The 12,456-nt window shown below is 46.6% G+C and overlaps 1 protein-coding gene across 1 annotated transcript in view; it reads left to right on the top strand.

Moving 5' to 3' along the window:
• Positions 1-1,030, top strand: part of LOC119923046 (olfactory receptor 7C2-like) — a 28,572-nt gene extending 27,542 nt beyond the window's left edge. Inside the window, exon 8 of the mRNA XM_038742616.1 lies at positions 815-1,030. Coding sequence (XP_038598544.1) covers positions 815-1,030 — 216 coding nt within the window. The remainder of the gene's footprint in view (positions 1-814) is intronic.
• The last annotated feature ends 11,426 nt before the right edge of the window (positions 1,031-12,456 follow it).

The following is a 12,456-nucleotide window of genomic DNA, read 5'->3' as shown; positions in this document are numbered from 1 at the left end:
TCTTTAAAAAATGCTACAAAAAATTATTGCTCTGGAAATAAGAAGGCATTCTACAGATTCCCTGTATCATTATGATCGTCTTCGCTGGGCCATGGCTATCAAAAGGATCCTTTTTTTACATCATTATCCACCTTACTCCACTTGGTTTTCAGTCTCCATTTTGCATCACTCTACCTCGTTTTCCCCAAGTCATGCTTTTGCTGCACCCTTCCCCTGTTGCTACCTTTCCCACCCTTCGAGGATGAGGTTGAGCTCATTTTAGGACAATAGACTCTGTCTGTCTTCACCCATAAAGATTTGTATTGATACTGCAATAAAAAAACCCCTAGCACTGTGACTTGATTTTTTTCCTTAGACTCCACATCTGGGATCTATGTCCGGGATCCACTTGAGTTCTTGGTAAAGGCGTGCTTGGGAACTGCTGAACCAAGGACTCTCTGTAGTGCAGCGCATACCTAGATTAGGGAGACTTTTGAAATCCCTTGGTGGATTTCAGTCCATTAGTCCATCAGACCCCTAGCTGGGGGGTCTCCCTAGCCACCGTGGATCTCATTCTGCTCAGCACAACAAAGAAAGGGGGAACCAAATTTTTTTCTCGGGAGCAGACCCCATAAGAACCGAAACTGGGGCGGACCCCTTAAGAACCAATATGGAGGCAGTTCTCTAAAAAACTAAGATATCTAGGGAAGGTACCTAGGGAAGTAGGGGAACATGCTGGGTCGCTTGTTCTGCTGGCCAGGCATGGGAATGGATGTGGGGGAATATGCTAGGCTGCTTGCCCCGACTCCACCTAAATGTTTTTTTGGTGTGAAAGTTGTCCAATGTGTCTGAATATAAATCAACGCACAAGGTCTGGAACTCGATCAGTGGTCAAGACACCCAGAGCCTGTCCGCTAACTACGGCCTTAACCAGTATGACCTCCAATGCAAGTGGACCACTGTGAACCCCGTGACCCCAGTGATTGTGTGGGGCTGTCGGAAGACCCAGTGGGGAACGTCCGCCTGCTTTGCCCGAAGAAAGACTCCCTGAGGCCCCTAAGATAAACCGCTAAAATACTTCGATGGACCCCCGGTAATACTCCTGTGAGTCACCATACGGGATTGCAAAAGGAGGTAGGAATGCGTGGACAAGATGCTCCATCTTTGTCCCTAAGAATGGCCCCGAGTGGACAAGGAGAACAAGTGCGGTTCTGTGTTGCCGGTCCATTTCCTTGGACCCCTGGTGATTTAAGGGCCCTGATGAAAGAATTTCCTAGTATAAAAGGAAGGCTGGGAATGTTTAAGGAGGAATTTGCCACTAAAATCCAGTGATACGACCTGGATTGGGCCAATAAACCAGATATGATGGCTCATAACTCCTGATGCTTGAAAGAAAAATCATTCGAAGAGTCTGTCTGGCCTGCAGGACCTAGAGCGTATCAGGTAGACTTTGACCCTGATCGTGAAAAGCTGTTGGAAGCAGTCACTGTGGTCTGTCAGCCTAAAACTGATCAGTTAAAAATTAGCAACAATAGGCAAGGGGAAGAAGACAGTCCTGGGGTGTAGATGGAAAGACTATGGAAAATTTTTGAACAGCATTCAGGTATACCAGACGCTAGGACTGTGACCCCACATCGCCTAGGGGGCTGCCTTTGTGACATGCGTAACTCAGAATATCCACTTCCAACTCAAGTTAAACTGCGTGGGCGGCTGACAGGCAGAATCCCTTGAGAAATTACTAAAGTAGCCAATCACTGTGCCGCCAACCAGAAACAAAAGGCTGAACAGTTCAGGCTCTGAACAGACCCAGTAGATGATCTCATGCGGTGGGCCTTCTGCTCCCACCTCAGATAGATAAAAGGTCCTAAGGGGCCTTATTCGTACTGCAGCCAAGAAGGTCATTGGAAGAATAAATGCCCCCTTAACCCAACAAAATCTAGAAAGATGGCCCATCACGCTTTCCCAGAAAGGTGGCACCAGGAAATTAGAGTATGTGGGGCAAGGTGAGGGACTTTCCACCTTTGTCCAAATCCCGGTAGCGCAGACTCCTTGGGGCCCAGCAGTTCAATGCAACATAGCGAGAACGACCCTTCTTTCCCTTCTTACTCGATGCTGGAGCTGCGCGCTCCACCATTCAGGGGTCTGCTTTCCCAGGTGCCCCATTATGAGGTAGCATTGTTAGAACTATTGGATAAGCTAAAGTTTCTTTAACTACAGGCATTATTGAACCACTGGGTATGAGGCTAGGAGAGCTGGTAACACAACATCCCTTCGTCTGTAACCCCCACCCACCCAGTAAATATATTAGGACTCGACCTACTAGGGAAATTTGGTTGCTCACTATGATGCACCCTGGAACAGAGTCTATGGCTACCCCTGGGCCTTATCAAGAGATATCACTTTTCTTTGTGCTATCTATTAAGGAGAAGATACATTCAGATTGGAGTCCTCTTCTCGATGCTTTACCTCTCTATGATCAAGCCATACTAACAAGGTAGGCTCAGCCCTCGCCCCGCCCCCTTTACGTGTAAATTAAGAGCCCCCAACAAGCCCTTCCTCTAAAACTTCAGTACCGACTCTCCCCGAGCAAGAGCAGGACATTGCTACAGCACCTCAGAGCAGTTAGCTCTGTGGTCTCCTTATCATATTTCTGCCCTTTTGAAGGTGTCCCGCCCTACTAGCCCAGCATAAACTCGGTCTTTTTGTGAGTTGAAGGGTTACTGCTGCCAATGGACCCCGTCCTATTCTTACAGGGCCAAGCCATTGCAGGCCTTCGCTACTGGCCCCCAGAAGTAGTTCCTGTGGATGGCCGAAGCCGAAGTCTCTCTTGCAGATTTGAAGCAGAACCTCTCTGTGGCCCCAATTCTGGGATTACCTAGTTATACTAGACCATTCACCTTGTTCTGTGTGGAATGAGAGGGTTTTCACTAGGCTATGTTTACCCAGAAAAGTGGAAATTCCCACCGACTCCTCTCCTTGGTCATTATAGGTATATTCTTTACCTAGTAGTGTCCACCTTCCAGTAGTGTCTTCGTGTGGTAGCTGCAGCCACACAATCAGTGGAAGCCTCTGAGGACCTAATACTGGGACATCTGCTCCAAGTCGTCATTCCCCATGCCACAGCTGTGCTTCACTTGTGTTCTGGTGCACAGGTCTTTTCAACAGCTAAGCAGACTAACAACTAAATTCTCCTCCTGATCTCCCCCAATTTAACCATCAAGCTTTTCGTTCCACTCTAAATTCTGCCACCCCTGTTGCTAACCAAACATGAGGGGAAACGTCATGATTATGTCGTAAACCGAATAATAAGTCCACGTCCAGCTTTTCACGACCAGTCCTTGCAAATCCCTGACCTACTGCTGTCTGTTGATGGCTTTTGCCTTTGGGATTGTCAAGGGCCACTCAGACCATGCAGACTCCAAACAGACTCTGCTGTTTTGGAATCCCCATTATTCCGCATAAGTGGCTGAGTTAGTTCATTCATTCATTCATTCATTCAATCGTATTTATTGAGCGCTTACTGTGTGCAGAGCACTGTACTAAGTGCTTGGGAAGTACAAGTTGGCAACGTATAGAGACGGTCCCTACCCAACAGCGGGCTCACAGTCTAGAAGGGGGAGACGGACAACAAAACAAAACATATTAACAAAATAAAATGAATATAATAAATATGTACAAGTAAAATAAATAAATAGAGTAATAAATACGTACAAACATATATACATGTATACAGATGCTGTGGGGAGGGGAAGGAGGTAAGGCGGCGGGGATGGGGAGGGGGAGGAGGGTGAGAAGAAGGAGGGGGCTCAGTCTGGGAAGGACTCCTGGAAGGATCCTCTCCTCAGAGCGCCGCCATAGACGCCCGGGACTCCGTTCCCGAGAGGCCTGCCCGCCCGCCATCACACCGCGCGCCCTTGCTGCTCCCGGAAGGATCTTTTCCTCAGAGCGCCGCCATAGACGCCCGGGACTCCGTTCCCGAGAGGCGCGCCCACCCGCCCGCCATCACACCGCGTGGCCTTGCTGCTCCCGTTAGGATCCTCTCCTCAGAGCGCCGCCACAGAGGACCGGGACTCCGTTCCCGAGAGGCCCGCCCGCCCGCCCCCCATCACACCGCGTGGCCCCCGATGCTCCCAGAAGGCTCCCCTCCTCAGAACGCCCCCATTGACGCCCCCTGCTTCCACCCCCCCCCCCCCAAATTAAGCTACCTTCCGTACAGTGCCCCCCATCCCCCCCCTTCCCGGTCCGGTCCAGTTTCTCTTACTTGTGCTTGCGATGTGGCCTCCGGACAGAGCGTGACAATTTATACTGACTCCGGGTATGCCTCTGGGATTGTGAATGATATGGGTTTCCCGTATCAACAACGGGGTTTCCTCTTGGATGTGGGAACTCCTAACTGAAATGCGCTCTTTGCTGCATCCCTTTTAAAGGCCATCTTGCTACCTGTGTCTCTTGCTGTTGTGAAATGTGTGGTGCATTTCTCCTCTCACCTCGTGTCCAAGGGCAATGCCTGCGTGAATGCCGCTTCGCGAGTGGCTGCTCTACATTCCTCACAATTTCCTGATGCCGCCACTTTTGTGTCTTTCTCCTCTACTCCCTGGCCTTCCCTCCACGATTTCATTTCACACCAGAAAGCAGCCTCTCTGGGGAAGGTAAAATCCTGGTTAACACTTATGAGTTATCAAACGCCTTCAGAACTATTGGCGGGGGGGCGGGGGGGGGGCACAACTACCTTCCTGTTGCCCACTGTGCTGTGTTGTCTTTCCTTGTCAGGATGGCACATGGTCATGCCCATTCAGAAAAAAAGGGTGTGGTGGACTCCATTACGAGGCTTTGCTTTGCACCCTAGATAGGGAAGCTAGCTCTCCAGTATGCCTCGAGATGCCTAATAGGTCAACAATATAAAGCAGAGAAAATCATCAAGGTTCCCTGGGCAGCACACACAAACCCTTGGGTCCCCTTTACAAACGTTCTATTTGATTTTACTCAATATCTAAGGTGATGGGTTTTGGGTTTTTGTGGTGTTAATAGATACCAGTTCAAGATGGGTTCATTCATTCATTCATTCATTCAATCGTATTTATTGAGCGCTTACTGTGTGGAGAGCACTGTACTAAGCGCTTGGGAAGTACAAGTTGGAAACATGTAGAGACGGTCCCTACCCAACAGTGGGCTCACAGTCTAGAAGGGGGAGATAGATAGTAAAACAAAACATATTAACAAAATAAAATAAATAGAATAGGAAACATGTACAAGTAGAGTAATAAATATGTACAAACATACATACAGGTGTATATATAAATCTCCAGTGGCTACCAATTAATCTGTGCATCAGGCAGAAACTCCTCACCCTCGGCTTCAAGGCTCTCCATCACCTCGCTCCCTCCTACCTCAACTCCCTTCTCTCCTTCTACAGCCCAGACCGCACCCTCCACTCCTCTGCCGCTAATCTCCTCACCATGCCTCGTTCTCACCTGTCCCGCCGTCGACCCCCGGCCCACGTCATCCCACTGGCCTGGAATGCCCTCTCTCTGCCCATCCGCCAAGCTAGCTCTCTTCTTCCCTTCAAGGCCCTACTGAGAGCTCATCTCCTCCAGGAGGCCTTCCCAGACTGAGCCCCTTCCTTCCTCTCCCCCTCCTCCCCCTCTCCATCTCCCCCGTCTTACCTCCTTCCCTTCCCCACAGCACCTGTATATATGTATATATATACATATATATATATGTACATATTTATTGCTCTATTTATTTTACTTGTACATATCTATTCTATTTATTTTATTTTGTTAGTATGTTTGGTTTTGTTCTCTGTCTCCCCCTTCTAGACTGTGAGCCCACTGTTGGGTAGGGACTGTCTCTATATGTTGCCAACTTGTATTTCCCAAGCGCTTAGTACAGTGCTCTGCACACAGTAAGCGCTCAATAATTACGATTGATGGATTGATTTATATATATATATATATATATATATATATATATATATATATAGGGTTGAGGCCATTCCTCTGCCGACAGGCAGTTAGCAAGACAGTACCAAAGTTGTTTTTAAAAGAACGTATTCCGTAATTTGGCTTGCCTACCAGAATCAATAGTGACCATGGGACACATTTTACTGGACAAATAGTTGGTGATATCTGTTTAGGACTAGGCATAAACCTGCATTTCCATTGCCCTTATGACCCACAGTCTGCAGTACTGGTAGGACGGTACAAGAGGATGCTGAAAAACAGATGAGCTATGCTCTGACACTAGATTGAAATGGCCAGAATGCCTTCCGTTGACTCTCTTCGGTCTAGGAAACCTGCCTAGTCGAAAGACAGGCTTCAGCCCACACGATGGTCCGATGGGGAAGCCTATGTGCCTCTCTATTCCCCCTCCTGTGGGCTGGAAAATATGGAATATAACCCTTACCAATGATGCCATATTGGCCTATTGTAAATTGGTAAATGACTTCCTTAAGGCCTTACATTCACAAGTACAACAAGCACTGCCAATGTCAGACCCAAAGCAGAGCCATAGACTCAAACCAGGCGACTGGATAGATGCTAACTCCTTCACACGAAAGAATGTCCTTGAGCCACTGTGGAAGGGGCCTTATCAGGTGTTCCTAACTACAGGAACTGTGATACAGTGTCGGCGACAAACCACCTGGATCCATGCATCCCACCGTAAACAGGTTCCAGAGCCATCAGAAGAGAGCCCTGAAGTCATATAAAGTTATGAATAACAGCGACCACTTGGAGAAACTGCTGAACTTTTGGGATATTGATATCGAGCAGGGATTCTAGACGTTGGTTTCTGTAAAGTCTTTCATGAACTCTTAATAGTGGACCCAGTCATTGGTTGGGTCTACTATACATATGTGAGGGGGAGAGTATGCATCCACCTGGTTCAAAATCACTTGCACCCACTCATAATGGTATTGGGTCTATGGCATTCCAATTTTTTTTCTACCCAATGGGGCCACAGCACTTAGAACAATGCTCGGCACATAATAAGTGCTTTCATTATTGTTATCATTATCGAGGTGCACTGAGAAGGTTGGCATTAGATGACCAGAGTGTGTGGGCTGGGTTGTAGGAGGTCAGCAGCCAAGTGAGGTTGGAGGGGGTGAACTTATTGAGGGCTTTAAAGCAAGATGAGGGGGAGGAATTTCTATTTGATTCGGGGTGAGGGGGAACTACTGGAGGGGCTTAAAGAGAGGGGAGATATGGACTGAACGGTTTTGTAGAAAAATGATTTTATCATCAAAGTAAAATATGGACTGGAGTGGGAGATACTCCAGTAGAGAAGCAGCATGGCTCAGTGGAAAGGGCACAAGCGTTGGAGTCAGAGGTCATGGGTTCATATTCCGGCTCAACCAATTGTTAGCTCTGTGACTTTAGACAAGTCATTTAACTTCTCGGTGCCTCAGTTACTTCATCTGTAAAATGGGAATTAAAACTGTGAGCCCCCTGTGGGACAACCTGATCACTTTGTAGCCTCCCCAGCGCTTAGAAAAGTGCTTTGCACACAGTAAGCACTTAATAAATACCATTATTATTATTATTAAATACAGGAAGCAGGGAGGTCAGTGATGAAGCTGATGCAGGAGTCAAGCTGGGTTAGGATAAGTGTTTGAATCAGGATGGGAGTAGGTTGGATGGAGAGGAACCCGGGCTGATTTTAGCGATGTTATGAAGGCTGAACTGACGGGATTTGGTGACAGGATGAAAGAAAGTTCAATTAAGAATTGAATGTGAGTTAAATGAGAGAGATGAGTCGAGGATAGTGCCATGCTTATGGGTTTGTGAATTTGGGAGGATGATGGTGTTGTCCAAAGTGATGGGAAAGTCAGGGGGAGGACAGGGAATGGGTGGAAAGAAAAGGAGTTCTGTCTTGGACATGACAGCAATATATCCAAATAGAGAATTGAAGTCAGGAGGAAATTAGAGACTGCAGAGAGGAAGAGAAATAGGGGCTGGAAAGGGAGATTTAGGAGTCATCTGTCTAGAGATGGGAGATGAAGCTGTAAGAATGAAAGAATTCTCCAAGGGAGTTGGGGTAGATGGAGAGTAGAAGGGGCCCCCTAACTGAGGAATGTGAGGCAGAGGAGGAGGCTGCGAAAGAGACTGAGAATGAGTGGCCAGAAGGACAGGAGGAAAACCAGGAGAGTCAGTGTCCGTGAAGTGAAAGTTGGGTAATTTTTTCCAGAAGAAGGAAGTGGTCCACTGTGCCAGAGCACCTGAGTGGTTGGGGAGGATTTAAGAACTGTTGGATTTCCAAAGACGGAGATCATTTATGACTTTAAAGAGGGTGGTTTCTCTGGAATGTAGAGAACTAAGGCCATATTGAAGGGGGCCAAAGAGTACTAGAGAGGAAAGGGTGTTCGACCACCTGTGCACCTGAGATAGAGGTTGAGGCACGTATATATGAAAGTCAACTTCTTATCGTCTTCCTTCAGCATTTAAAGACAATGAAATCCATGAGTCTTCCTTGTGGTATTTCTGATCTCATTTCTTTCATGCCACCAAAGATAAATTCATACAGCATCAATGACAACATCACAGTTTAGAAAGAGAATCAAGCCCAGTGTCAAAAATAATACAGCCACTCACTTCAATCCATCTTCTTCTGCCCTTCATTCGAATGACAAACCTGTACAGGGTCAAGGATGCCCTGTCCTCAACTTCTAATTTAAAAGCAAGAGTCTCGAGGTACATTCACCAGACAAGCCCAGAATGACAAGAAGGATAATTTCTGATCGGCAAACTGTCAGCTGGGAACCATTTCACTTTGGGAAGACTTGATACTGTTGATTGACATTTTTATTGGATGAAAGTTCAGTACATTCTCACAAAAAACGAAGACTTGTTTTTCAAATAGGTTAATAGAAAAGTTTGTGGTCAAATTCCAGGATTGGGTAAATTTAGAAGACAGCTTCAAATCAATGTCTCCTTTCAGCACGGGGCCCACAGTTCCCATATAAGGTCAAGATTTCAACCCCAAAGCCTTGTTTCTTGTATTTTCCCTTCATTTCCTCTGCATTTTTCACAGCCTGTATTGTCAAAGAATTCTCTGAATCCTTGGTCCACTCTATGTTAGGTGCAGTGTGAGAAGGAGGAGGCGGAGGGGATTTACAGTCTGTCGCTGGGAGAAGGTTAGAAATCCATTACAACCAACCCAAGTCATTGCTGGTTGAAGTTAGGACAGAGGTAGAAGACCCTGTGCAATTTGTAATGATGTGGGTCTCTGCAGAAGCATGAGCATTATCTCACCCCTGAGAGGGATCTGTCCATGTGGGCTGACTACTGTGTTAGCCATAGACCATAGAAAACTGACAGTGTTTGCTGCAACTTTCTGCTAATACTTCCACTGGGGTGGTGGGGGATAGAGGATTTTTCAATTTGCTACTCCTTTTTTTGATGGCATTTGTTAAGTGCTTACTATATGCAGAGCACTGTTCTAAGCGCTGGGGGGATACATGGTGATCAAATTGTCCCAGGTGGGGCTCACAGTCTTAATCCACATTTTAGAGATGAGGTAACTGAGACTCGGAGAAGTTAAGTGACTTGCCCAAGGTCACCCAGCAGACATGTGACAGAGTCGGGATTCGAACCCATGATCTCTGACTCCAAAGCCCGTGCTCTTTCCACTGAGCCACGCTGCTTCTTCTATTCTTTGCATTAAATGCTTCCTTCGTGGGAAGACTTCCTGGGACACAGTTTCCTGATCAATTGTTTACATTTTGCTTCCCTAAAATATGCAGGGATGTTTAATTACTTACCCAGGCTGGATTTGATCTGTGGATTCTTTCCCCTGCTTCTAGAGGAAAGTATGGCAGATCTAGTGGTGGTGGTGATGGTGGTGGGGGATGGGGGGCAGGAGTTGCTATTTGGGGGTGGGTGTATATGTATCAGAAATAGAGAGAGAGAGAGAGAGAGAGAGAGAGAGAGACAGAGAGAGAGAGATTTCTCAGTCATTATTCTCAGAGCAGGTTGTAACAGTCTACTTGACTTTAACTGAAACTGAAACAATTTCAGATGTGACAAATCAGCACATACATGAAGTCACTGATCGTTGGTCATAGCTAGGATTTTCTGGGAACATCGTATGACTGTGCAACTCCATAGGCCTTTCTCTCCCTTTAGAATGAGATCCAACTCTCAGCAGATTATCAGCCTGATCCTAGCTCCTGATCATGAAAACACCCTCTCTGTACGGACCTGGAACATCACAAGGGTCAGGAACAGTGTTTAGAATAGCTCCTGAAACTGAAAACCTAAACCAGCTTTACCAAGAATTCCCATTCTCAAGTTATCCAAAGCAGGTTCGGTATATCAACGTCCTAGAGAAAGATCCTGAAAAATGATACCAGTGTCATTGGTATTTATTTTGTTCCTTAAAGAAAGGGGTTTAACAAAATGTATTAACATCATTTTGGGCGTTCTACATCCATTTTGACATGATAAAAATAAAAAGGATGCTTTGTCACACTCACATGGTAAAGTGCAGTGGTAGGTGTTGGCCTCTATGATTTCCTGAAGCCCTTGATCCACCAATCCTTTCTGAAATTGTAAATTCAAGTAATAACAGAGATCCCTATCAACAATTCCTCCTGGAAGAGAAACACTGTACATTCTAAATGTAGGAGATCCACTGATAGTAAAATGATATTCAGTTTCCCTATTCTTTTGACTTAACCCAATTGACTTAGATGTATGCTATGAAACGACAGGCTTTGAAACTCTCTGCCTGTAACAAATCCCTGCTAGGTGGGAAACTCCTTGAAATAAGGTATTTTTAAAAATCTTATGATATTTGATAAATTCATTTATTAATTTGTCTCTCATCATCATCATCATCAATCGTATTTATTGAGAGCTTACTGTGTGCAGAGCACTGTACTAAGCGCTTGGGAAATACAAGTTGGCAACATATAGAGACAGTCCCTACCCAACAGTGGGCTCACAGTCTAAAAGGGGGAGACAGAGAACAAAACCAAACATACTAACAAAATAAAATAAATAGAATAGATATGTACAAGTAACATAAATAAATAAATAAATAGAGTAATAAATATGTACAAACATATATACATATATACAGGTGCTGTGGGGAAGGGAAGGAGGTAAGATGGGGGATGGAGAGGGGAATGAGGGGGAGAGGAAGGAAGGGGCTCAGTCTGGGAAGGCCTCCTGGAGGAGGTGAGCTCTCAGTAAGGCCTTGAAGGGAGGAAGAGAGCTAGCTTGGCGGATGGGCAGAGGGAGGGAATTCCAGGCCCGGGGGATGACGTGGGCCGGGGGTCGATGGAGGGACAGGCGAGAACGAGGTACGGTGAGGAGATTAGCGGCAGAGGAGCGGAAGGTGCGGGGTGGGCTGTAGAAGGACAGAAGGGAGGTGAGGTAGGAGGGGGCGAGGTGATGGACAGCCTTGAAGCCGAGGGTGAGGAGTTTCTGTCTGATGCGCAGATTGATTGGTAGCCACTGGAGATTTTCTCCACCCAGAATGACTCTTACACAAAGTTGTACAGATATTCCTCTGGCATAATTAAACCAACCGCTTGAGAAGACAGTGGGAAACAGGAGAGAAATGTTAAAACTTATTACTCTCTATAGGTGCATGTATATTATATCCATAATTGTCGTATTTCATAGTTCTTCAGTTTCAAATCAATCAATCAATCAATCGTATTTATTGAGCGCTTACTATGTGCAGAGCACTGTACTAAGCGCTTGGGAAGTACAAATTGGCATCACATAGAGACAGTCCCTACCCAACAGTGGGCTCACAGTCTAAAAGGGGGAGACAGAGAACAGAACCAAACATACCAACAAAATAAAATAAGTAGGATAGAAATGTACAAGTAAAATAAATAAATAAATAAATAAATAGAGTAATAAATATGTACAACCATATATACATATATACAGGTGCTGTGGGGAAGGGAAGGAAGTAAGACGGGGGGATGGAGAGGGGGACGAGGGGGAGAGGAAAGAAGGGGCTCAGTCTGGGAAGGCCTCCTGGAGGAGGTGAGCTCTCAGCAGGGCCTTGAAGGGAGGAAGAGAGCTAGCTTGGCGGATGGCCAGAGGGAGGGCATTCCAGGCCTGGGGGATGACGTGGGCCGGGGGTCGATGGCGGGACAGGCAAGAGCGAGGTACAGTGAGGAGATTAGTGGTGGAGGAGCGGAGGGTGCGGGCTGGGCAGTAGAAGGAGAGAAGGGAGGTGAGGTAGGAGGGGGCGAGGTGATGGAGAGCCTTGAAGCCCAGGGTGAGGAGTTTCTGCTTGATGCGCAGATTGATCGGTAGCCACTGGAGGTTTTTGAGGGGGGAGTAATATGTCCAGAGCGTTTCTGGACAAAGATAATCCGGGCAGCAGCATGAAGTATGGATTGAAGTGGAGAGAGACACGAGGATGGGAGATCAGAGAGAAGGCTGGTGCAGTAGTCCAGACGGGATAGGATGAGAGCTTGAATGAGCAGGGTAGCGGTTGGGATGGAGAGGA

Source organism: Tachyglossus aculeatus, unplaced genomic scaffold (genome assembly GCF_015852505.1).
Source record: "Tachyglossus aculeatus isolate mTacAcu1 unplaced genomic scaffold, mTacAcu1.pri scaffold_138_arrow_ctg1, whole genome shotgun sequence".
In the NCBI taxonomy this organism is placed as follows: domain Eukaryota; kingdom Metazoa; phylum Chordata; class Mammalia; order Monotremata; family Tachyglossidae; genus Tachyglossus; species Tachyglossus aculeatus.
The sequence above is the reverse complement of the archived record's forward strand: the minus strand, read 5'-3'. Positions and strand labels throughout refer to the sequence as shown.